The sequence below is a fragment of the Rhinopithecus bieti genome, unplaced genomic scaffold (assembly GCF_001698545.2).
Source record: "Rhinopithecus bieti isolate Rb0 unplaced genomic scaffold, ASM169854v2 scaffold_17275, whole genome shotgun sequence".
Classification (NCBI taxonomy): Eukaryota; Metazoa; Chordata; class Mammalia; order Primates; family Cercopithecidae; genus Rhinopithecus; species Rhinopithecus bieti.
Genome location: NW_016808908.1, coordinates 726,589 through 754,039, shown reverse-complemented (window position 1 = coordinate 754,039; position 27,451 = coordinate 726,589). Strand labels below are relative to the sequence as shown.

At 44.5% G+C, this 27,451-nt stretch overlaps 1 protein-coding gene across 1 annotated transcript in view; it reads left to right on the top strand.

Annotated features, from left to right (window-relative positions):
- The window catches only part of LOC108539192 (solute carrier family 23 member 1-like), a 41,688-nt gene extending 15,207 nt beyond the window's left edge, over positions 1 to 26,481 (top strand). Inside the window, 7 exon segments of the mRNA XM_017887697.1 lie at positions 7,948 to 8,106; positions 19,137 to 19,319; positions 25,674 to 25,825; positions 25,828 to 25,879; positions 25,881 to 25,902; positions 26,143 to 26,251; positions 26,348 to 26,481. Coding sequence (XP_017743186.1) covers positions 7,948 to 8,106; positions 19,137 to 19,319; positions 25,674 to 25,825; positions 25,828 to 25,879; positions 25,881 to 25,902; positions 26,143 to 26,251; positions 26,348 to 26,481 — 811 coding nt within the window.
- The last annotated feature ends 970 nt before the right edge of the window (positions 26,482 to 27,451 follow it).

Here is a 27,451-nt window from a genome sequence, read left to right as displayed (position 1 = left end):
AGTTTTCCCAGCACCATTTATAATAGGGATTCCTTTCCCCATTGCTTGTTTTTGTCAGGTTTGTCGAAGATCAGATGGTTGTATATGTGTGGTGTTATTTCTGAGGTCTCTATTCTGTTCCGTTGGTCTATATGTCTATTTTGGTACATGCTGTTTTGGTTACTGTAGCCTTGTAGTATAGTTTGAAGTCAGGTAGTATGATGCTTCCAGGTTTGTTCTTTTTGCTTAGGATTGTCTTGGCTATATGGGTTCTTTTTTGGTTCCATGTGAAATTTAAACTGGTTTTTTTTTTTTGTTTCGTTTTTTAATTCTGCAAAGAAAGTCAATGGTAGCTGAATGGGAATAGCATTGAATCTATAAATTATTTTGGGCAGTGTGGCCATTTTCACGATATTACTTTTTTCTATCCATGAACATGGAATTCTTTTCCATTTGTTTGTGTCCTCTTTTATTTCCTTGAGCAGTGGTTTGTAGTTCTCCTTGAAGTGGTCCTTCACGTCCTTTGTAAGTTGTATTCTTAGGTATTTTATTCTCTTTGTAGCAATTGTGAATGGAAGTTCATTCATGATTTGGCTCTCTGCTTGTCTATTGTTGGTGTATGGAATGTCTGTGATTTTCACACATTGATTTTGTATTCTGAGACTTTACTGAAGTTGCTTGTCAGCTTAAGGAGTTTTGGGGCTGAGACAATGGGGTTTTCTAAATATACAATCATGTCATCTGCAAACAGAGACAATTTGACTTCCTCTCTTCCTATATGAATATCCTTTATTTCTTTCTCTTGCCTGATTGCCCTGGCCAGAACTTCCAATGCTACATCAAATAGGAGTGATGAGAGAGGGCATCCTTGTCCTGTGCCACTTTTCAAAGGGAATGCTTCCAGCTTTTGCCCATTCAATATGATATTGGCTGTGGATTTAATAGCTCTTATTATTTTGAGGTATGTTCCATCACTAACTAGTTTATCGAGAGTTTTTAACATGAACCAAATCTACCTGTTTTCTTGTGGCCCAGAGACCCTGTATTTTGCCTTTTCTAGAGGATAAACACCTAGTCTTCTGCCAAGATGGGAGGACTGTCACCTGGCTGGTGCTTAAAGAGGACTTTGAACTTGTTTTAGCTTCACATATATCCCACTTTAAGAATCAATTCCTTGGAATGTGTGTTTTTCAGAATATTGCCATCTACCTATTGCTAGCATAAGATTCTGCTTCTCCAGGGCTGTTTAATCAGTTACCAATCTATATCTGCTTTTCAACTTACAAAATTTTGCTGTGATTGTGTCCTGCTCCATTCTCTTAATCCTTGTGATTTATGCTTCTAAAATACATTTTAATGTCAGTTTAGTGGATTTTTAAGAGGGAGGGAGACTGCAATCTGACATTTTTATCCAGAAGTCAATGTTTTTCTTAGTTTACAAGGAATTCAATGCGTATAAATAACATTAAAGCTTTGTCTTTATTGTCATAAACATTTTTAGTGTGTCTTTCATTTTAATTAAGGTATTTTTCTATGCCAAAGGTTTTATGTTTCTATGGTAAAATTTATCACTTCTGCTCTTTCAAACTTAATCTAATTTTAGACTTAGAAATTCTTCCTATATCTAATAAATAAGATGAATATTGCCTTATTAAAAAGTACTGTGTAGCTAATAAATAAGATAAAATCATCTTATTAAAAAATATTGTGTTATTTAGATTTTTAAAATTTAAGCATTGAATTCACCTAGAATTTATTTGGGTATATGTTGTAAAGTTAGGTTTTAAATTTATTTTTTTCTCCCTAACAGCCAATTTCCTCAACATCATTTGTTGACTAAATCCATTCCTCATTGAGAATCATGACTTTATTCATCATGTATTAAGTTCTTTTATACTCTGGGATTTATCTGTTTCTGGGCTGCTATTTTTTCCATTAATCTGTTTGTTGTGTCTTCAATTAATACTGCACTGTTTTAAAATTAATAACTTTGTAGTGGACTTCATCTGGTTGGGTATGATTTTCCTCATCTTTTCCTTTAAAATTTTTCTAAATTATTTTCACTTTCTATTCTTCTACATTAATTTGAAGTGAATTTTATTAAATGAGATAATCTCATTGGGATTTTGATTGAAATTGTATTACAATTATAAATTAACTTGGGATAATTGGCATCTTCACAATACTGAATTTCTCTTTCATAGAACATGGTATATGTCTCATTCAAGTTACCATTTTGTCTTCTATTCAAATTTGTAAAAAAAAATTATCCTAAGTTAATCTATAATGCAGCTGTATCCTCATTAATGTTTTATAAGCATACTCAATAGTTTTCATGTGCTTCTTACAGAAAATTCCTCCCCTAAGTCTTCAGAGCAGGGAAACCTTTGCCTTCTTGTTAGAGGATTTTGTACAGGCCTCAGTCCTTCAGGGTTTTCCATTTATTTATCATAGAACCAGGAGGGATCTATCTAGTCACGGTGCCTAACATACAAGGTGACTCGAATGTCCTTTGTCCCCCAGTCATCTGAACACTTGGGTCCTGGCAGCCTTTTTCTTTTTTTTCAAACCAACCTAAGGTTGTGGATACAACCTCTAGCTTAGTTTGGGATACTTAGCTTCCATGCTTCTAGTTGCCAGACCTGAGGCTGGCTGATGTCCTATTCCAACTGCTGGTATCTCAGTCTATGCTTAAGAATCATTAAAAAAAAAAAAAAAAAAAAAAGAGTCATTTGCAGTTCCTTTTTGGGCAGTCTGATTTTGTAAAGACCACTCACTTCCTTCATCATGAACAATTTTGACCACTTTTATGCTCTCCACTCATTTATATTTCTTGTTAAGTGACTAAAAAATTCAGAATTCTGGAATTCTCCCCTTTTCTTGTCTTATAAGCCAAGAATGTCATCTCTGAAAGAATGTATCCTGGTATGGACCCTGGACCACCTGCATTAACATCATCTGAAGTGCTTGTTAAAAACACACCTTTACAACTAATCACAACCAGTTACACATTTCTTTGTTCCTTCTCTACTCCCACTGCTTCACTTGACTACAAAATAAAAGCAAAAAACAAAAACATAGCTTTTGGCTAGTTGTGGTGGCTCACGCCTGTAATTCTAGAACTTTGGGAGGCCAAGGTGGGAGGATCACTTGAGCCCAGGAGTTCAAGACCAGCCTGAGCAACATAGTGAGATCCCACCTCTACAAAAATAAAAGTAAAAAAAAAAAAATAGCTGGGCATAGTGGTTTGCACCTGTAGTCCCAGCTACTCGGGAGGCTGAGGCAGGAGGATTGCTTGAGCTCAGGAAGTCGAGGCTGTAGTGAGCTATGATCATACCACTGTACTTCAGCTTGGGCGACAGAATGTAATCCTATCTCCAAAACAAAACAAAACCAAGCCAAAATGCATTTTCCTGGGCCCTCTTCCAGGTCTACTAAAAAGTCAGAACCTCTCAGGGTTCTGGACATTTTAACAGAATCCCTGGATAATTCTTATGCACATTCATATTAGGGAATCAAGAGAGGCAAAAATAGAGTGGGAAGGTGGGGAGTCGGATGATGGCCTACTGATTTTCACAGCAATGTAGCCATGGACTTGGATGAATAATTGATAAGGTCACCTGGCAAGTTCTGGTTTAGAGGGTAAAGTGTGTGGCAGGTAATCAAGAATATTTTCCTCAATCAATCTCATCAATTAGGTAATTAATAGCAATTATGCCTGAACCTTGGTTTTTGCCTAAGAGTGCAGCTGTAAATTTTTGTGCATTCCCCACGTGTTCTAATGAAATCTGGAAGAAGCATATCTGACATGATTAGTTACTCTCCAAGTTACCCTGAGAGCACCCCATCTCCTTCAGTTACTGCAATCCCTGCTGTCCTTTATCAGGCCTTGGTGACCTCCTTGAGACCTGCAGATCCAAACAGGGCAGTTGAATAGGCTTCGCTCTGTGTCCTCCCAGAGGCCCTCCAGATCTAAGTGGGCTTATTTGCAGCTGATTTCCTCATATCTCATCCCTGTAGAGTGGGGAGAAACAAGGGGAAACTGTTGCTGATAAAGCGGTGATGAGGAAAAGCTCAGGTCGACTCCGTGATTCACTTTAAGTGAGGTGGGGCAGCAGCCTGAACACAGGGGCCCAGCCCAATACCTCATCTGTTCCCCCTTCCTGTAAGATAATAACAGTACGGGTGATGCATGAATGAGCACCGTATGACTTACAAAACATGTAATGCTCACTACACTATTTGAGGCAGGTATGATTATTAGGCTTATTGTACAGAGGAAGAAACTCAGGCATAGACAGATTAAGTGACTCACCTGTTTCCCGTTCCATCTTGTTTGCTAAGTGTCTTAGTCTGCTCAAAAGCCAGTAGACTGGGTAGCTGAAACAACAGAAATGTGATTACAGTTCTGGTGGGTGGAAGTCTGAGATCAGGGTGCTAGCATGGTCGGGCTCTGGTGAGGGCCCTCTACTGGCTTGCAGACAGCCACCTTCTGTGCTGTGTCCTTACATGGCAGGGGTAGGGAGGGGAAAAGAGTCTCTTCTTATAAGAGCACTGATCCCATCACGAGGGCGTCACCATCCTGACCTCATGTAAACCTAAATAGTTCCCAAAGGCCCCACTTCCAAATAGCATCATATTGGGGGTTAAGGCTTCAATGTAAGAATTTTGGGGGATACACACATTTGGTCCATAGCATTAAGTGACTTATACCTCCCCCAGAGGTGAGCAGTTTTGCTGTATTGGAAAATGGAGGCGATGTTAGTATCGTATTCTGGGAGCAACCCAGGGCATCTGTCTCCTTGGAGAAGACTCCTTGTAGGTTGCGAATCCCTGGATCTTCGTAACTGGAAGGCTTTGAATGCTTTCAGTTTCCTGTAGGCACGACCTCCACCCTCAATGCTGTAGCATTAGTAAGTCCTGAAATCGAGGTGCTAGCAGCCTTTACTCTCATGCCGCAAGATTGCCTGCCACATGTGGACACTGGGATTCCCCCATAGTTCTTGCCTTCAAGGAGATGAGAGTCTTAAAAAGGGAATTAGAGATGTGAATAAATAATTAAAACCAGTGTGGTCATATTGTTACATTCTAAGTGATGTGGTAGCAGGAGAAAGGAGTACTTAACTTTCTTAGGAAGCCAGCAAGGCTGTGGCACTTGACAAATGATAACCAGCTGGAGGTGGAGGTCAGGGTTGGGGAGAGCCACTGAGAGCAGAGGCAGTCACGCTCACATTTACGGAATGCCTGCTATGTTTCTGGCACGATGGATACTGAGGGGCAAAGTCAGACATGGTCCCTTTGACATCTCAGGCCTGAAGCAGGATATTCTAAAGCAGGGTATTTCCCTGACCCCTTTGCAGGACTCACAGCAGGGGTGCCTCAGTTACTCAGCCCACCACTTTCAACTCCTCATGGGAGGCAGCATGCAAGCAAATGAGGTGGGAACTGGAGTAATGAGTGTTGGAACCAGCTGGCTGCTTCAGCACCGGCAGGAACAAACTCCATGTGGGCCCTGCAGCAGCATCCAGGTGGGGGTGCCTGTGACCCCCAAAGTCCCAGAGAGTGTGGTACAGTGCTCTTTTAGCTGTGCCATTCACAGACAGCTTAAATGTTAACAGCTCAGTGGATCCTCTGCCTTTTCGTGTGAGGCAGCTGCCCTCCACCAGTGAGGACAAAGGACTGGTGTGACAGCCTTTTGTATTCACACTTGTGATTCCTGAGCTCTTGTCCAGCTTCCAGGAAAAATGAGGTCGCATGAACGAGTTTCAGGATGGTAAATGTGGGGGATTTTATTGCTGATGAAAATGGCTCTCAGCAGGAAGGGGAGCTGAAAAGGGGACTGGGGGTGGGGGTAGGTAATCCTCCTCTGAAGTCCAGCTGTCTCTGGCTGGATTCTTTCCTGAAGTGATGCCATCAAGCTGTCCCTCTGAAGTCAAGCCGTTTCTCTCCAACATCCAGCTACAGTCTCTACTCCTCTCCGACTGAGTCTGGGGTTTTTATAGGCACAGGATGGGGCAGGGTGGGACCATGGGTAGTTTAGGAAAAAGCAACATTCAAGCGGGAAAACAGGGATAGAAGTTCTCACTTTGGACCGCAGTTTCAGGCTTTTGGGCTTGAGGGTGGGATTTTTACCAGGGACCTGCCCTTTTCTGCCTAGAATTTCTCTGCCTCCTGTCCCCATCAGTTCCTTATCTCCATCATCCTAAACTGGGACAGTCTTCTCTGTTACATGCTTGCAAAGCACTGTATAATTTCCTTTTACAGCACTTAATCAGCGTTTGCTATGACATACTTGTCCTTCCTCACTAGAGAGGAAAGCTCTGTCACAGGGATTGTGTCTGACTTTGCTCCTATACCTGAAATGTAGGGCACACCTCCCAGACAGCAGATAGATTCATAATTTCAAAATAAAAAATATACACACATATATACATATTTACACACATATACATAGCGGCACCATTGTGTTCCAACCCCGTGTACACAATGTACTGTGCTCCATTCTCTTGTGGAGCTTTGTGGGTCTAGATTTGTGACTCCAGACCAGCTGTTCTCACAGATGGCTACACGTTAGATGTACCTGAGGAGCTTTAGGCAATCCCCATGCTGGGCCCATTCCCAGACAAGCCCACAGACTTGCCTGGGCAATGCCCAGGAATCACGCATCCTAATGTTCACCAGGTCACAAAGTCCATTTCAGCAGCAAAACTCTTTCATAAACTATATTTTCTTCACATAAGATGTGTTCCTTCTCAAGAATCATCCTTTATGCTTTCTTCATGAAACACTGATTCAAAAATACCCTTCTAGTATTCAGAAAAAGGACCTGGACTAGGTGGACCAAAGTGACAAATGCAGTCAAGATGCCACGGTCCCTCTGTCCCACCTTCCTACCCTCAAATTCTAATATCCAAAGCTGGCAGGCTCGGGAAGCCTTGATAGCCTCTGACCCTCTAGTAAGAGGGGTGGCTGGAGGTTGACTTACCAGGTTGCCTTCACCTCAGTAGGAAAGCAGGTGGGGCAGGCACTGCTAGAAGTTCTCACAGAGGCCAAAGTAAGAAGCCCAGCAGGAGTGAGGAGGGCTGGGCTGGGGACATGCCCTGACAAAGGACGTATCTTATTGCCCTGCGAAAAGAAGGAGCCTGAAGGTCTTGGCTTGCTTTTGGTTTCTGAAAACACACACAAAAAACTGGCAACCCAGATTTTAAGCTGTGCAACTCTTGATGGTGGGAGAATTGACTGCTGGGCACTGCAGGTATGGGAGCTCTGCTGTGGGCCTGGGGCCTGGGGAGGGTTCTCTGGGGCTGAGGTAGAGAATGGCACCCACTAGGTGTGTTCACTGAGCTTCATGCCATCCCCAGATTCTTTCTCGGGGCCTGACTCCTTCCTCCTGGGTTTGCATCTCCAGGCCCAGGTGTGGGTCTGGGTGCCTCCCTGCCTCCCTCTCCTCCCTGTCCAAAGTTTGACAGGGCTCATGGGTCTGCCTTGAAGCTTGGTAGGATCTCTCTGCAACTGAGAACAGAGGGGTCATGGTTTGCTTCTAAACTGGGCTAGGCCGGGCATAGTGGCTCACGCCTGTAATCCCAGCACGTTGGGAGGCCAAAGCGGGTGGATCACCTGAGGTCAGGAGTTCGAGACCAGCCTGGCCAACATGGTGAAACCCCGTCTCTACTATAAATACAAAAATTAGCCGAGCCTGGTGGTGGGCACTTGTAATCCCAGGTACTTGGGAGGTTGAGGCACGAGAATTGCTTGAACCCAGGAGGCAGAGGTTGCAGTGAGCCGAGACTGTGCCATTGGACTCCAGCCTGGGCAGCAAGAGAAAAACTCCATCTCAAAAAAAATAAATACATAAAAAACAAATAAATAAATTGGGCTAGGACTTCGGATTGAAGGCCCTCCTTGGGGCCAGTGACAGGCCAGTGCTAGAGGACCTCATGGGTAACTGCATCCTTTCCCTCCCTCTAGGCTGCCCGTGCTCCAGGGAGGTGCATTTGCTTTTGTGGTGACTTCTCTGGCTGTGCTCTCCCTTCCCACCTGGAATTGCCCTGAGTGGACACTCAATGCCAGCCAGGTGAACACCAACTCTCCAAAATTCACTGAGAAATGGCAGAAGAGGATCCGAGAGGCAGCAGAGCAAGGGGGATGGCTGGGAGCAGGAGAGGTGTCTGCAACAGGGACTCCTGAGTGCATGCATTTGTTCAACATTCCTTATCCAACTTTCTGCCAGGCAGGATCCTGGACTTTAAGATACTGCGGTAGATGAGACAGAGAAGGATTCTGCCCTCACAGAACTAATGTTCCAGTGGACATGTGTGGTGAGGTAGGGTGGAGAGAGAAAGACGCTAATAAGCAAATGGAAAAGGCAAATTTCAGCGAATTATAAGTGCAATGAAGAAAATAAAACAGAATGATGAGCAAGAGAGGCACTGGGCTGCCCAATGGAAAGGATGGAGAGTGAAAATAGGTGTTCTTGGAAACACTCCTGAATATATCAAGGAGGAAGAGCTCAAGCATTGCTCCAGCCAGTCCCAGGAAGTAGAGAGGGCAGCAAGTAGTACTCCCGCTTTATATTAATTCACTAAACATCATTAGTTGAACATCTAGCAGGTTGCTATTCACTGAATATCATTAGTTGAACATCTGGCAGGTTCCAAGCGTTGTGTTGGGACTATAAGGAGAGAGACACATCACGGTGGTAGTGGTGATGATGGTGGTGGTGGTAGTGGTGGTAGCAACAGATCGTGGTTACTCAGCTCTTAGAGTTTTCCAGGCACTCTACTACAAGTTTTTCACAGATGCACAAGTGCCATATTGATAAATGTCCGCAGTGGGCTCAGATTAATGGGAGGTCCAACATGCCGGACTAGGGCTCAGCACCACTTGGTTAGTGGGCACTGACAGCTTAGCTTGCCCATTTTGGAGAGTTGTGCCCCTGTGTTTATCCCACCATGAAGCATGACCCTTGCTAAACTCAATTGTATCATCTGGGGAGAAGAACTGGTGGCCTGGAGCGGGCTCTGAAAGTCAGCAGTGTTCCAGGTTGGCTTATCTAAAGGGTCGAGAAGAAAGTTAGCACACTCAGGATTCTTGGCAGAGAGATCACCACAGGCTTAGGGACAGACCCCGGCAACTTCACCCAAAGTGGGCAGGTGGAGGGGTAGCCTGTGGGTGGGGTGGAGTTGTAGGTGGTACACTGTGAGAGAGTGAAGGTCACTTGAGATCTTTAGGGAACCTTAACCATCTACTTCCCAGCTCAACCTGAAACCCCTAGGGCCATGGCATCTGTGCATGGGCTGGCCTGGAGCTGTGCCCGGCACCCCCTGCTCTGCAGCCAGGGTAGCATTACACAGCACAGCATGAAGGTGGGGCCCAGTTCGATGTAGTTTGCTCAGGCATGAATACGGCCCCCATTTATGACCTTCTGTACCAACTCCCCGGTATCACTGGGACTGGACCAAGGATGTTCCAGAACTTAGGGCTATGGACCTACAGCAGGGTGGGTTCCCTAGATATATCTGGGAGCCAAGCTAAGAAGCCTTAGACCAGGCAGGGCCCATCCTACAGCCCACCTTGATCCATGTTGAGTGTCCTCATAGCCTCATTGCTTCAACAATTGCCAGTCTCCCATATGGGAAATACAAAGGACAAACATGGAAGATGGGAAACAATAGTAAGATTCCTATTCCTACCCGTATTTGACCAGTAAGAAGCAACAGAATCCACAAAACATCTCAGTGCCTAACAGTGCTACTCTGTGCTTGATAATATTGCTCTAGTTTGGTTTTTCCCTCCTTCCTTCCAAAGTTTGAACTAGTACCCTTTAAAATAAACTTTTTCCTTTTTTTGAGACAGAGTCTTGCTCTGTCACCCAGGCTAGAGTGCAGTGGTACCATCTCGGCTCACTGTAACCTCTGCCTCCCAGGTTCAAGCGATTTTCTTGCCTCAGCCTCCCGAGTAGCTGGGACTGTAGGCGTGTGCCACCAAGCCCAGCTAATTTTTTTTGTCTTTAGTAGAGACGAGGTTTCTCCATGTTGGCCAGGCTGGTCTCAAATTCCTGATCTCAGGTGATCCGCCCGCCTCGGCCTCCCAAAGTGCTAGGATTACAGGTGTGAGCCATTGCACCCAGCCATAAAATAAACTTTTAATTTAAGTCTTACAAGCATAAAGCAAAGAACACAATAAATTTTCAAAGCTGAGCTGATCTATGTAACCTAGCTCAAGAAATAGGCATTAACAACACCCCTTAAGCCCCATCATGCCTCCTTCCAGTCACCCCTCCCATGACGGTTACCACTATCCCAACTTCTAATACCACAGATTATTTTTGTTTGTTTATGAACGTTGTGGAACCACATAGTACATATTCATTTGTGTGTGACTTCATTCATTCAATATTATGTTTGCAAGATTCTTCCATATTGTTATGTGTGGTGGTAGATTATTCATACTCATTGCCGAATAATGTTTCATTATATAATGTTCCATTATGTAAAAAGACAGCAGTTTATCAATTCTGTGTTATCCAAATTATGTTTTTAAGGGTGGTTTCCAGTTATTTGCTGTTGTAAATTGTGTTGCTATGAACATTTGTGTACTTGTGCTTAAGTGAACATATATATGTACATCCCCTGAACGTGTACTTAGCATTGCTTGGGTCATAGAATGCGTATGTGTCCACCTTTAGTAAGCACTACTAGATACCTCTCCAAAGCGGATCTTCCAACTTCCACTCCCGCCAGCAGTGTGTGAGCTCCAGTTACTTTACATTCTCACAAACATTTTCTATCTTTTTTATTGTAGCCATCCTGGTGGTACATTTGTAGCTTTTTTATGATGCTGTTGGGATGTTTTAGAGTTAACTATAATTGTCCCTCTTCAACTTGTAGTTCTGCTTGACTTCCTTGGGTCATTTTTTCCCTGTGCTTACCACATTAACTGGTGACTGGAGTTAAATATCCTGATATAGACTTTGTCAGATATCACCACTTCCATGATTTTCATTTCACTGAGTATCATGCAAATCTTCATCTAAGATAAAAGTTCAAGCAACAGACCATGTCCTAATGTGCCAGCATCACGTTAGGAATTGGCTTCATTCACAACGGTCCCTCCTCCTTGCCTATCCAGCTCAGCCAAGTGTACTCTGGGCCCAGTTTCATCAAGACAATAACATTAAATGTGTTCCAGTTTGGTAGAATCAACTCTGATGCCATCATCTCTCATCTAAGACTGAAGACATATCTAAAAATATTGCTAAGAAATAATTTTACTAGCAACTTATTTTAAAGATAAAGGGCAAAAGTAGCATCATTTGGTACAGCAGTATTTCTGGTGACTCCAGTTCCTTCTGCTACCATCTTTTTTCCCCCCACTGGGATCCCTGAGTCCATTCCCTTGCTCCTATTAAAGGAGGAGTATTGGATTCCTTCTCTGTTATCCTTCAAATAGTGAGCAGCAAAAGTAACACTGTTAAACCTACTTCATGTGTCCTTCCCAAGATACTTTCAAATGACTTAATAAGTATATTGTAACTGGGTCCTCTCCACTGGGTAGGGTGCCTCTTGAAAATACCAGATTTTTCAATACAGCTGATAAATGCCTTCAGGGTTCCAACAGGTGAAATTAAATTAATTTATATTATTCCTACTTTAGGGAACACAGTCAAATCCCTAGTCCTGGAAAGGTTTCCTTATCTCTCCATTTCTTAACCTATGCCTTAGACAATGGTCCACTGTTGACTTGCTCTCGTGCTCCTCCTACCCTGGAAAGCCAGGCCTCTGTGCCTTTGTCACCAACATTTTGTTGCTTCAAGCACACATTCCAATTTTTTCAAAATTGTGCTGCTTTGTAGAAGTAATGTGAAATATGAAGAGGTCATTTGATATTGTATTTCTTGGTCTACTCTTGCCCTGTTCATGCTGTGAAAAGTGATCCTTGAGCTGTTGATGTGTAAGTTGATATCATGTTGGTGGATGATCTGGGCTGCCAGTCTTTTTATAGTACTCTGGGTCAGATCTTTAGTTGCAGAATAGGCAAAGCTCAAACCAGAAACATTGTCAATACCAGTTTTTAAAAAGTCTTTAAATTTCCCTTGCTCTGTGATATGTCCAGGATAGGCAGCCTGCCAGCTCTGTGATGGGCCATAAACCCTCAAAGTGTATTTCCCCACCAAAGGCACAGGAGCCCATTGCTGTTAACAATCTGGACCATCCTGGGTGACACAAGTGGCAACAGATGGAGGTGGGGATTATGTTGTTTGTGAGCATGTGTGTGCATGGCTTGTGGCCCAAGGTGTCATCTTGTGGACTCTAGTGACTACTTTCAAAGATATACTTCCCTTCTCTTATTTTTTTGTTTGAGACGGAGTCTCAACAAAAAAGTCTCTACTAAAAACTATTTTTTAGTAGAGACCGGGTTTCACCTTGTTAGCCAGGATGGTCTTGATCTCCTGACTGCGTGATCCGCCTGCCTCGGCCTCCCAAAGTGCTGGGATTACAGGCATGAGCCACCACACCCAGCTACTTCCCTCCTCTTTTTAAGACTAAGGGGCATCAACATGAACAATCAGTCTCTAAAATTTAAACATGAAGTCCTGTCCCATGAAAGGGAAGAAATATAAATAGCGTTTTCTGTGATTCACTTGCCAGATCAGTTAGTTTATTGACTGTGGCTCAGGAATCTATGTAATTACATATGGTATAATTGTTGGTAGGATTTACATGTGCACAGTTACCACGTCACACATACCTTGGTCCATTGGCCTGACTTAGACTTGCCGTACTTCTATCAGGGGTCTTCTGTTGGCTGGACAGAATGTTGCATTCTTCTAGTTCCAATCTTTCCCAGTTAATTGAGTTCCACCTTCAAAAAGATGCCAACTAATGCTTTTGAATTCAAAGATTTATACAATGGGGTCCAAGTCTCTGTTGCTGGATTTAGATTATACTGTGAGGTTATGGCTGCCTTAGGAGATGGGGACTAAATCACTTGCTTGTGGATCTTATGTATCCTTCCTGGGTAATTGTCTTTTCTTTTCCTGAATATAACTATTTCCCTGCAATCAATACATTTTGTTTATCAGGCTAGTCCTTATTTGAATGTCTTTCTGACATCCCTCAAGACACAACTGACATCTGTGATCTCAGACTTATTTGCTTATTCATTAGTGGTCTAATCCCAAACAGTGCCCAGTGGTGGACTGCTTGGTAATGGTCTTTCAAAGGGAGAGTGGTTGAGTAGCTGCTTTGGGCTACATCTGCACCAAAAGCCCCATGGCAGTGCTGGACACCTGTCTTTTGCAGGGTCAGTCCTCACTCAGCGTAGACTCCATCACCAACACTTCCCGTAGCTCAGGAGCACTGTGCCTGTGAGAATGCAATAGACTAATCTGAGCCCTAACTTGTGAATTTCAGCTAGAACCTTCTGTTACTCTTCGCTACTTTCAGCAACAGCCTTTTTGCATATGCCTGTACTCTGACATATAGTCCAAAAGTACACCCAGATGTAAGCAGACTCAATCACCTCATCAAATTCCTGTCCTTCTTTTTTATCTCAGGGTGGACCTGGCGTTAACAAGGCATTTCAAGCTTTAAAGAACTGCTCCATGTAGCTCCAGACCAAGATATACTTAAGGCCTTCACTTGTCAAGCTGGTGGGACCTAGAGTTTTGCCAGGCCAGTTGTCCAGTCTCAGAGTGGTATGTGCTGCACTACCTTTTCCAAAGCAGGAAGTTCTTCAGTGAAGTCTATTCATATCGTATCATCAATAGAATGAATCACAGCACACATGCGGCTTGTGAGTTTGTGGGGTTTCTTGTTTTGTTGCTTTTGCTATCGCCCGGGGAGCCTATACTTGGCTTTGGTAAATTCAAATTAAAACTGAGCATCTGCTCTGCTAGATTCCAGGGCAGGGTTTCCCTACACTCAGCCCTGCTGAGAACTACGATTCCTTATGTAAGAATCTGTTGCCTCCCTACTTCCCAAGAAATAAGATCTGACAAGTGAATTCATCTTTACTCCTGGTTAAGCCCTTCTGCTGCTCAAATCCTTCCTGTGTTTTAATGCAATGTCTGCCTCTATCACTGCAATGGAACAACTAAAAAAACTTCAGTATGGCTGGGTGTGTTGGCTCATGCCTGTAATCCCAGCACTTTGGGAGGCTGAGGCGGGCAGATCACCAGACGTCAGGAGTTTGAGATCAGCCTGGCCAACATGATGAAACCCATCTATACTAAAATACAAAAATTAGCCAGGTGTGGTGGCACATAGCTACTTGGGAGTCCCAGCTACTCGGGAGGCTGAGATACAAGAATCACTTGAACCCGAGAGGCGAAGTTTTCAGTGAGCTGAGATTGTGCCATTGCACTCCAGCCTGGGCAACAGAGCAAGACTGTCCAAAAATGCAAAAACAAAAAACAGTGCATTTAGAAGCAGTTGCCTTGTGTTTTGAGGATAGTGGACAATAGTTATGGAAAAGAATGTTCCTGGGGCCTGAACAGTATCAGTAGTGAGAGTGGATGTTTAGGGATTTGGGTCATGCCCTGCCAGCACTGAGGACTAGATTCCAAGTGACAGAGGCATTCTTATTTTCTTTAATACATTTGTTGTTTACTTTTGTGCTTGTGATATGTAGAGTCCTCTAAAGCAGGAATTTGCAAAATATGGCTCTTGGACCAAATCCAGCCTGTGACCTGTTTTTTTATTTTTATGGCCCATGAACTAAGAATGTTTTTAAAGGTTGTTTTACAAAAGATCACGCATCAGAAACTATATGTGGCCTATAAATTCTAAAATATTTACTATCTGGCCTTTTATGGAAAAAGTTTGCCAATTGTTGCTCTGAAACACAGGGCCCAGGTGTAAGGGAGCCGTCTTCACCCACACTGCCCCCAAGTGTCTGACACAGTGAGCCACAAACCTAGGGTCTTATCTGTGGTATTTTAGCTCCCTCTGCTGGGCCAATGTTTTTCACCAGTGCTGTAAATGCGAGAAAGTTCTTGCTAATTTCAACTTCATCTTATTGATGATTGATTGGTTTCATTCACCGAGTCATCCTATTGGAAGGGAAGACAGATTCCCATGTTTCACTAAGTTATACTGATCCACACACATCTCAAGACTTGAAACCACTGACGGTCAGCCAACCAATTGTACAACACGATACTAGCCACAGATGAAAGTGTCAGCAATATGGAACCAATAGGAACATCATTAGTCATTTGGGATGCAAGAAGTAGTGGAGAGGGAAAAGTGAATGATGATTCTGTTTTGCGGGAACGGTGGTTGTAGTAAAAGTGGAAAACCGTGGGCAGAAACGGCAAATTCAGTTTTCAACACCTTAGACCTATTTAAACGTCATTCTCCAGTATCATGGTAGTTTGAGCTAACGTAGAACCCACAAACATTACCAACACCTGAAAATGCTGGATGAACTGTTATTAAATCCAGAATCAAGTTCAAAACCAAAGGGAAAACATTACTTTCTAGAAACAAAGATGGCAATTATAGCCAGGATCATGGGGCTTATGATGGTTGGGTAAAGAATCAGACCCAGATATACCACCAAAGGCTAGGAGCTTGGGTTGTAATGATCATCTGGGATCTGGAAGAGCACCCGCTTCAGTGAATGGGTGAAATAATAATCCCACCATCCCAGGAAATAAACAAGGAAAGTTTTATTCTTCCTAGGGATCTGTGGGAAGTGTTAGAATATGGAGTTGCATGAAAAATAAGGACTCCAACTCTACAACGTGTGAACACATATGGGTGTGGTGGAAAGATGTGCCAGCTCAGAAATTAAAGCTAAAACTGGTCCTGTCAATAAAATACCTGTGGTTCTCACAGAAGAAAATGTACAATTATTCTTTAGGGATATTTTGACATTCTAAAGCACATAAGACATGGGGGAAAAAACAATTCCCCTGAAGATGAGTTCACAGACATAAATTTTGTCATTTCACACAAGGTAATAATGTATTATGAGAGAGAATCAGCAGAATCAAGAGCTAATAGAACAATTTAAAAGATGATATTAAATCAATATGTTTAAAATAATTAAAGAGAGTAAAGAAGCAATAGAAACCATAATCTAGAAGATAAAATGAAACAAGAACAAGGAAATTTGAGCAGAGTACCAAACAGAAGTTTAGTAATAAAATCAAATAAAGTCACTGCAATTTAAAAATGCATTTAATGATTTAAATAGCATGTAGACACAGCTAAAGATATATTCATGAACTGAAGGATCATCTAAGGAAATAATCCAGAATGCAGCCCTGAGAGGTAAAAAGATGGGAAATGTGAAAAAGAGGATGGGAAATATGAAACAGAAGTTAAGAAATGTGAAGCTAGACTGAGAAGTCCAGCTTGTTTCTAGTAGGAATTCCTGAAGGTGATAATGAGAAAATGGAAAAGTGATAGTATTAGAAGAGATATAATGACTAATAATATTTTAGAACAGATGAAAAATATGAATATTCAGATTTAAAAAGCACATGTAGTCTCAAGTGTAATAAACAATTAAATCTACAATTAGATGTATCAAAATGAAACTGCAATACAAATACAAAGAGAAAAATTTTAAAAGTAAGAAAGAAAAAATACCTACAAAAGAATAGCAGTTGGACATTTAGCAGCCTTCTCACTACCAACAGTAAAGGCTGGAAGAAAATGGAATATTTTCAAAATGCTAAGAGAAAATATTATCATCCTAGAATTCTATCCCACTGTAGAATCCCACATCAGGCAACACTGATAGCAAAATAAAGACATTTTCAGGTAAACAAAGACTAAGAATTTATCAGTCACAGACCCTTATTGAAATAATTATTAAAAGCTAAACTTCAGGAAAAAGGAAATGGAATCTTGAATGAAAGAGTGGTGGAAAAGAAGCTATAAGTGAGCAGAGGAGCATACGGGTAGAAAATGTAGGTGGATTAGTCAGCTTGGGGTGCCACAACAAAACACTATAGCTGAGTGCAGTGCCTGTATATGTCTATAGTCGCAGCTACTTCGTAGGCTAAAACCGGAAGACTGCTTGAGTCCAGGAGTTCAAGACCAGCCTGGGCAACATAGTGAGACCCTGCCTTTACAAAACAAAAACAAAAACCAACCATAGACTGGGTGATTTGAACAACTGAAATTTATTTTTTCATAGTACTGGAGGCTGGAAGTCTGAGATCTGGATGCCAGCATGGTCAGCTTCTGAGGGATGCTCCTTTCCTGGCTTGCAGCTGGCCACCTTCTAGCTGTGTCCTCACAAAGACTTTCCTTGGTGCGTGCAGAGAGAGAGAGGAGAGAAGAGACAGAAAAATCTCTTCTCTTTATAAGGGTACTAAGCCCATCAAAGGGGCTTTTCCCTTATGTATTAGTCTGTTTTCATGCTGCCAATAAAGACATACACAAGACTGGGTAATTTATAAAGAAAAAGAAGTTTAAGGGACTCACACAGTTCCAGGTGGCTGGGGAAGCCTCAGAATCATGGCAGAAGGTGAAAGGCACATCTTACATGGCGGCAGACAAGACAGAATAAGAGCTAAGTGAAAGGGGAAACCGCTTATAAAATCATCAGATCTTGTGAGACTTATTTACTACCATGAGAACAGTATGGGGGAAACCACCCCATGATTCAGTTCTCCCATCGGGTCCCCCACAACATGTGAGAATTATAGGAGCTAAAATTCAAGATGAGATTTGGGTGGGGACACAGTCAAACCATATCACCTTACGACCTCATGTAAACCTAGTTTCTTCCCAAAGCCTCCATCTTCAAACACCATCATATGAATTTTGAGGGAACATAAACGTTTACTTCACAGTACTAGGTAAATCTAAATAAGCACTAATTGTAGGAAAATGGAATAAAAACAATAATGAGCAATGGCAGTAGAAACAAAACAAATATTTGACAACAACAGCAGAATGGTGGTAGAAGTTCAAGTTTTCTAAGGTCATTGTACTATTTGATGGAAGACTGACATTTTATTTACCTGTGGACATTATTACGTGAAGAATTCACATTAAAAAGTTGTGAGCGACTTCTAAAAGAATAAAATAACACATCGAACATCCAAACAAGTAAAATAAAAAGGGGAAATAAAGCAAACTTAATCCACAGATAAGTTGGCAAATTGCAGCCCAGGAGCCAGATCTGGCCCATCACCTCCTTTAGAGCAGACAGCCCACGACTAAGCATGGTTTTACATTTTAAGTGGTTAAAAAAATCAAAAGAAGAACATTTCATGACACATCAGCATTATCTGAAATTCAAATGTCAGTGTCTATAAGCGAAGTTTTATTGGAACACAGCTACACTCATTTCTTCACATCTTGTCTGGAAAAGTGACAGCGCCCGTATGAGCATAAAGCCGAAAATATTCACTTTTTTGGTCCTTTACAGAAAAAGTTTGCATAGTCGGGCATGGTGGCTTAGGCCTGTAATCCCAACACTTTGGGAGGCTGAGGCAGGCAGATCATGAGGCCAGGAGCTCAAGACCACTCTGACCAACATAGTGAAACCCTGTCTGTACTAAAAATACAAAAAAATTAGCCAGGCGTGGTGGCACGCACCTGTAATTCCAGCTACTCAGGGGGCTGAGGCAGGAGAATCTCTTGAACCCAGGGAGGCGGAGGTTGCAGTGAGCTGAGATCGTGTCACTGCACTTCAGCATGGGTGATAGAGTGAGATTCCATCAAAACAAAACAAAACAAAACACCCAAAAACCAAAAACATAAAGTTTGCCTACCTCTGCAATAGAAACTAGGAAAACAGAAAAATGCTGCAGCAAGATGTTCAATCACGACCAAGTGTGCTAGTGTTGGGAGTCATCAACATCATCATCATTGTGACTACAATCAAGAATTAATTTTGAAGCCTATTTCCTGAAAAGCTTTGTTAAGCGAAAAAGTCCAACACACAGTTGGAAATACAGACTGGAGACAGGAGTGAAATCAGAGCTGTCCTCTCAGTTCTTTTGGGGTCCAGCTTTGCCCGTGCACTGTCTAGGAACCACCTAGGGGTCACAATATTTCACCATGGGCTGCAGCATCCCGGACTGTTATGGTGACCTGGGCCACGCTGAGGGGCTGCACATCCCGGACTGTTACAGTGGTCTGGGTTGCACTGAAGCCCACAGTCCTGAACACTTCTCCCCTTACGTTGCAGGGTGCCGTCATGGTCACTTCCTGTGTCCAGATGCTGGTGGGCTTCTCAGGCCTCATTGGCTTTCTCGTGGGTTTCATCGGCCCCTTGGCCATTGCTCCAACTATCTCCTGGGTGGCCCTGCCCCTCTTCGATTCTGCAGGCAATAATGCCAGGATCCATTGGGGGATTTCTGCCATGTAAGTGCTCCCTGGGGAGGAAGTGCCATGTACGTTCTCTTTGGTGGAGAATCACCCAGAAAGAATAATGGAGGTCCTGGATATTGGTAAACTCTTGTGGTTTACAAAGACTTTCATGAATGTTGTCAAACCTTAAAAAGCATCAAAGTTGTTACCTATAATTCATCATCACTGCTCATTATTATTATCCTATTTGTATTCACAATGAGGTGGAGGTTTCAGTGAGCCAAGATTGCACCACTGCACTCCAGCCTGGGCAACAAGAACAAAACTCCGTTACAAAAAAAAAAAAAGAAAAGAAAAGAAAGGAAAAAAAAGAAAAAGAAAAGAAAGGAAAACAGATTCACGGGTGTTGGAAAAGCTGAGGGTTGGGAGAAGCTGAGGCAGGGCTTGCATGTCTGACATAATGTAAAAGAGTCTTGGAACATGTCCAGGGTCTAAAACCCCTTGTGGCCTTTGGAACACCAAGCTCTGTGCTAAAGGGTGGAAGGCTACCCTGAGGCACCATAATCTAAGCCCAGGGCATAAAATCCCTCATGGCTTGGATAGAATCCAGGGCTTGTGGCTCTGGAACGTGTCTAGACTCCCTGGTTCCTTGCTCTCCCAGGATCAATTGTATCTTGAGTTAAAAGAACCTGCTTTCCATTATCTCAAGTAGTAGAGCAAATGCTAAATGATCACAGCTGTAAATCATGTGCTTAATGCAATGTGCCCTTTTGACCTCCACATTCTCACCACCCATTTCTCTGTTGGATTACCAATAAATAGCATGGGCTTCCAGAGCTTGGGGCCTTCGCAGCTTCCACAATCACGATGGCCCCCTGGTCCCACTTGTCTCTCTCAAACTGTCTTTTCTCAATCCTTTGACTCCACTAGACTTTGTTGCCCCCACGACTTGGTGTTGGGTCTGATCACCCCAACAACAGGTTTGGGGAGAAGGCCATGGGCCTCTGTAAGGGGCTATGATTTTGTCTTCCACATCTGGCCTTCTTTGCCTGTGGCGATTCCACAGGCAGAAATTCGACACTGGCCCTGGCAGAGCTCTTTGGTGGCTTTCTGAAGTGTAGTGGGGAGTTTCATTACCTCTGACCCAGCCCCGCATCTGAGCTCCAACCCTGAATATTCACATGTGTCCTGACCAGCCCTGTCTGATGTCCCAAAGGCACCTCACCCTCAGTGGCCTCTGTGAAGCTCAGTCCGTGCCCCCATCCTGAGTTCTCCTGTGATCCTTGTCTTACTGGGCCCACCCAGTCACCCATGTTATCCGTAGCTTCTTGCTGTCCCACACCCTCACCAGCGGGTTCTATTTTCTCAACACTCCCACTTCCTTCCTCTCCTCTTTTCTCCATTTCCAGGCCCATGGCTTAATCATGACACTTGGATGCACAATGACCTCTTACATTCTCTGTTTCCAGGATCTTGCCCATGTTATTCTACCACATGGCTACCCAAAGATCTTTCTAGAACCTAATTCTGATGAGATTAGTCTCTGCTTAAAATCTCTTCATGGCTCTCCATTTTTCACAGGAAAGCTCCATAAGATCAGTAGGAATTCTTCAGGATGAAACTTTCTAAGGTGACACAGAAACGATAGTGTCTAATCACATTGCTTTCCACATATCTCAGTGGACCTCTGCAGTTCCCAGCACAAGTCTTGTGAGCTTTGGAACAATAGAGACCCTCCCTGCTGCCCACACTCCACCTTGCATTTTCTTTTTTCTTTTCTTCTTCTTCTTTTTTTTTTTTTTTTTTCCTTTTTTTTGAGATGTCGCCCAGACTGGAGTGCAGTGGCCCAATCCTGGCTTACTGCAACCTCCACCTCCCAGATTCAAGTGATTCTCCTGCCTCAGCCTCCTGAGTAGCTGGGATTACAGGCGTCTGCCACCAAGCCTGGATAATTTTTGTGTTTTTAGTAGAGACCGGGTTTCACCATGTTGTCCAGGCTGGTCTTGAACTCCTGACCTCAGGTGATCCACCCACCTCGGCCTCCCAAAGTGCTGGGATTACAGGCCACCATGCCCCCCTTGCATTTTCTTATAGCTCCATCAGTGGTTCTGACATGCAGCCTGGTGGCATCGTGTCTTTCTAGCATCAGATCTGCCCACCTCTGTCCTCCTGCATGGCTCTGGCACACAGCTATAGGTGGTATCTGTGAGCAAATAGCTGAGCCAGCATCTACCCGAAAAGCAGATTCTATATTCTTGACACTATGGACTCTTTGATATTTGTCCAAGATTTCAAAGCCTTTGGCACAGGCGAGGGGAACATTTTTCCACAGGAGGACCACTGAGCCATGCCAAAACATAGCTGGAGAGGAACAAGTAAGTATAAAGCAGCAAATATTTTCTTTTCTGCTAAAGGGAGTGCATTTCATGCAGAACATAAAACTATATTCAATATACAGAACAAACATTTATTTGATATATTATCTCTAAAATAAGGCCCTTAAAAGAGAGGAAAGAAAGATACATGGACACAGCAGGCTACAAATCAATTAGAAGGCTTAGATTAACCCTGAAAGAGGCACCCGTGCAAAGACCACTTTATTTATGGACTCACACCTCCCCCTCGTGGCCTTTTAAGGTATTGCTTTGTGTTGCATCTTTGCAATGATGAGCTCTGGCCGCTTGGTTCTCCACGTGAGTCGGGGGACTTGAGGCCCAAGGCCAGAGATCTCCTGCTACTTCTCTGGGGTAGCACAGCTCCCTGCCCAACAATCAGTTCTGAGGCCACGATAAGTGGACTGCATGATAAGTGGAATTGGTGGGTGACTGCAATCTTTATGAGACCATCAGCAGATCCAAAGGGCGGTGGTTGATCCTCACAAATTGTTCCCATAGTTAATTGTTAAGATTATAAACAAAACAAAATGTTCTTTTGATGTGGTAAGAATTTTTTTCTTTTTTTTTTTTTAATTTGAGATGGAGTCTCACTTTTGTCATCCAGGAGGGAGTGCAGCGGCGCTCTCTCGGCTCACTGCAACCTCTGCCTCCCGGGTTGACGCAATTCTCCTGCCTCAGCCTCCAAGTAATTTTTGTATTTTTGGTAGAGATGGGGTTTCACTGTGTTGGCCAGGCTGGTCTTGAACTCCTGAGCTCAGGCAATCTGCCTGCCTTGGCCTCCCAAAGTGCTGGGATTACAGGCATGAGTCACCTTGCCCGGCTTGGAGTTCTTTTTTTTTTAAATTTAATTGCCATAAAAGACATATAATATAAAATTTACCATCATAACCATTTTAAAATGTACAGCTCAGTACTGTCAAGTATGTTCACATTGTTGTACAACAGAACTTTTTCATCTTACAAAATTGGAACTGTATTAGAATGTCTTTGCAGGGCTCCCCAACTCCTATACTGCAGAGCAGTACTGGTCTGTGGCCTGTTAGAAACTGGGCTGCACAGCAGAAGGTGAGCTGTGGGTAAGTGAGCATGACCGCCTGAGCTCCACCTCCTGTCGGATCAGCAGCAGCATTTGATTCTCATAGGAGCGTGAACCCTTTTGTGAACTGCATATGCAAGGGGTCTAGGTCACGCGCTCCTTATGAGAATCTAATGTCTGATGATCTGAGGTGGAACAGTTTCATCCTGAAACCATCCCCCACCCCAACCAGTCTGTGGAAAAATTGTCTTCCCTCCAAAAAGGTTGGGGACCACTGTTTTAAATGCTGGGAGTAGACACAAATGAATGAGAAATAGATTCAAGAACTATCTAAATCATCTACTGTGGCTGGGCACTGTGACTTACACCTGTAATCCCAGCACTTTGGGAGGCTGAGGCAGGAGGATTGCTTGAGGCTGAGCTCAGTTCAAGACCAGCATGGGACCTTATCTCTACAATTTTTTTTTAATTAGCTAGGCATGGTGGCACATGCCTGTAGTCCTAGCTACTCAGGAGGCTTAGGCAGGAGGATCACTTGAGCACTGGAGGTGGAGACTACAGTGAGCCATGATCATGCCTCTGCACTCCAGCCTGGATGACAGAGTGAGACCTTGCCTTAAAAAAAAAAAAAAATCATCCATTAACAATAGAGTCATGATAAGATATTCAAACAAGAACATTTACAAACAGCCCTAACTTTGGAGAATGATACCAAGTGCCTCAAAGTCAGGAGTCTTTTTTTTAAGACTTAAATTTTTTAGAGCCACTGCACTCCAGCCTGGGCAACAGAGTGGGACTCCGTCTCAAAATAAATAAATAAATAATAATAATGAAACATTTTACAGAGGGAGCTTTAGAAATGTAAATCTCATTATGTCACTACCTTACTTAAAACCCCTCTACCGAGGGTTTCTCTCATCTTTGGATTTTTTATTTTTAATACACATAACATGAAATTTACCATCTTAACCATGTCTGAGTGTACGGTTGGGAAGTGTTAAGTACATGTACATTGTTATGCAACCATCATCACCATATATCTTGTAACCTCTTTTCATCTTGAAAAATTAAGACTCTGTCCCCATTAAACAACAACTTCCCATTTCTCCCTCCCCTGGCTTCTAGCAACCACCATTCTCCTTTTGGTGAATTTGACTACTCTGGGTACCTCGTATGAGTAGAACCATAAAGGATTTGTCTTTTTGTGATGGGTTCATTTCACTTAGCATAATGTGTTCAAGGTTCATCCATGCTGTAATGTGTACCAGAATTTGCTTCTTTTTTCTAGGCTGAATAATATTCCATGGTAGGAATATGCCACGTTTTGCTTATGCCTTACCTTTGGGTTTTAGTCTGACTCCTTTCCATGGCCCCCAAGGCCCTGCAGGACATCCCATCTCCTCCCTCTCTCCCTGTGTCACTGAGCCCCAGGCACAATGATTTTCCTTTTGCTCTCAACCCACCCAAGCTCCTCCTACCACAGCGTCTGCATTTGCTGTTTCCTCTCTAGAATTCTCTTCTAACTAATCTTCATGTCCATGACTCCTTCTCTTCCTTTGGGTCTCAACCAAGCTCTCACCTCCTGGGCAGACCTTTTCTGACTGCCCTCCAAAGAGCCTCCCATCTCAGCCACCCTCTGCCCTGTGACTTCATTGTGGAAGACCGATTGCTATCAGAAATTGTCTTCCTTCTTAATTAGCCTGCCTGTTCGCTGTCTCTTCCGAAGATAATAGTAGCTCCATTGACAAAGTCACAGGCAACATGGATATGGAATATATGTGGTGTAAATCAAGCACCCTGTCGGTGAACTCATAATGCTGTTTACAAAACCCAGGGGGCTGGGTGCAGTGGCTCATGCCTGTAATCGCAGCACTTTGGGAGGCTAAGGTGGGCTGATCACGTGAGACCAGGAGTTCAAGACCAACCTGGCCAACATGGTGAAACCGCATCTCTACTAAAAATACAAAAATTAGCCAGGCATAGTGGCATGTGACTGTAATCCCAGGTACCTGGAAGGCTGAGGCATGAGTATCCCTTGAACCTGAGAAGTGGAGGTTGCAGTGAGCCAAGATGGCACCACTGCACTCCAGCCTGGATGACAGATCGAGACTCTATCTACGGAAAATAAAATAAAACAAACAAATAAATAAATAAATAAACTCAGGGTACTAATTACCAGGCTGGACACGGGAGACCTGGTGCTATGCAAGTGTGACTACCCTGTGGCCTTGGGCCCCTTGCTCCCTCTCTTTGGGCTTTGATTTTCTCTTCTGTAAAATGAGAGGTTTGAACAAGGCACCCTCCAGGTTTCCTTCCTGCCCTGGCCCTCTAGGATATATTAAAGGTGTGCATATCAGGTGCTGTATGGCCACAGGAGTGTTGTGGTCAAGGTGCGGCTGTAGGAGGTAAAATGAGCGAGATTCCTATCTTTGGGGAGTAGATCTGATGGGGAAATAGAAACACATGGTCTGAGTGGACAACAGCATGAGCCACCCGCAGAGATGTAGCATCATACAAGAGAACTTTACACCTCTGTCCCTTGCGAAAAACCTCTGCCCTTTATTGAGCGCCGACTATACTCAATGCTTATTATTGTTGTAAGCACTTCACCTACAGGAGGTGACTTAGCTTTGTGAAGTAGGTGTTACTAATCCCTGTGGCTCACATGGAGGCTGACATTCCGAGAGATTAGGTAACATGCCCAAAGTCGCAGAGCTAGTTAGAGGCGGAGCTGGGATCCGCTTTCAAACCTCCATTCTGAAGCGCTGGGCCACTCTCCCTTGGTGAGCGATCCCTCGCCTTGCTGTCCAGGCTTCCTAGGGGAGAAGCATCAGAGCCAGGACTTGAAGACATGAGAGCAGCAGAGTGGCGAGGCGAGAGCACAGGCTGGGTGCCCAGCTCACACCTTCATCCTTTCCCAAGCCCCATTTGGGAGCAGAGGGAGTGGTGTGGGATGAGGTGATGCTGCTCCTGCAGTGGGCAGCGGCCTCGGGGGCACCTGACCTGGCTGGTGCTCCTCACGTTCTGTCCCTGGCTGCTGCAGGTGGGGAGCCGGGCAGTGATTGTCACCGTGGGCTGTGTGCTGCACCTGATGGGCGCGTTTGGGAAGATCGGGGCTGCATTTGCCACCATCCCACCCCCGTGATCGGAGGCATGTCCCTGGTCGTGTTTGGGGTCATCACCAATGGGGATCTCCAATCTGCAGGTGAAGTGAGCGAGGTGCTCTTGGGACGCCAGCAGCAGCGCCTCTCCTGAGAGGAGCCGGTGGGATTGAGATGGATGGGACGAGGCTGGGGCAGAGGAGGAGGAGAAGGGAGTCCTGGGTCCCAGAAACCACATTGGCCCCTAAATGGAGCAAAGAAACAGCCAGAAGCATCCAGACCTCTGCAAACCAGCGGCAAAGGCGCTGACCGCCCTGCCTGCCTCTGGGTCCTGTCTCCCGCAGTACGTGGACATGAACTCATCCAGGAGCCTCTGTGCCTTTGGCTTCTCCATCTACTGTGGGCTCACTATTCCCACCTGGGTGAGCAAGAACCCCGAGATGCTCCAGACAGGTGACTGTTTCGTGCCCTCTGGACTGTCACTGCTCCAGGGGCAGAGCCAGCGTGGCCCCCGGGCCCCATGGATGTGTTGCTTTGTCTCCACTCCAGGGATTCTCCAGCTGCACCAGGTCGCTCAGGTGCTGCTGACCATGAGCATGTTCGTCAGTGGATTTCTGGGTTTTCTTCTGGACAACACCATCCCCGGTAGAACTCACCTCGCTCCTGAGGTCGGGGCAGAGTAGGGCAGGCCTGAGGTAGGGCAGGGGTACACATGGGGCCGCTGGCTCTAAGGCGACGGGATCGGTTCTCTTCTTCTGTAAAGAGGCAGAGGGTCCTGCTGGCCTCTCCATCCCCTCCCTCTCTGGGCCCACCCCACCAGGCTGGTGTTTGGGAGCAATGAGGGGCACCCCCCTCCTCCTGCCCCTCCTCTATATCCCTGCCACTCCAGCCTCATCCAGCTCAGGGAACCGTGGCCCAGTGTTGTCTACCCAAGCAGGAGGAAAGCTGAATACATAGCCAGCAGTCCTCTGTGGTGTTACCACACACTGCTGTCCCCTGCTCTGTGCACACATGCCCCATAGCCCCACCTTCCCACTGCTCTTCAGCCTCCCCTTCAGCAGTTGTGGGGTGGGGACTGAAGAGCCCTTCCAGGTAGGGAAGGGGGTACCGGGCCAAGGACCTAAGTCCAGGTGTGGCAGGACCGGACCTGGCCTGCTCAGACCCCAGACTACTTGTCTACCAGAGTAGACTGCAGGCTGCTGGGAAGTTGAGCTCACCGCTGCTTTGGGCTTCTCCGGAATCTTCCATTGTTTCTCTAGGGGACTTAATCTGGCTTTTTTTTTTTTTTTTTTTTTTTTTTTTTTTTTGAGACAGGGTCTCACTCTATCACCCAGGCTGGAGTGCAGTGATATGACCACAGCTCACTGCAGCCTCAGCCTCCTGGGCTCACTGACTAATTTTTGATGGACTCTGGGTCCTACTAGCAAGAAAAAATAGCCATGCCCTCCTTCAACACCTCCTCTCCCACCAAGAACTCTCTCCTTGCTTGGCCAAACCCTCTCCTCGGGGGGAAAGATGGGGAGACACGTTGCTGTAGGGATGGGGGAAGGGGGAACATCTGTGATTGTTCCAGGAGCCCCTTTTAGCACGGGCTCCTCTGCCCTCTGTACTGGCCACCCATCACTGCTTGGCACTGGGTGGGGGGAGTCAGTC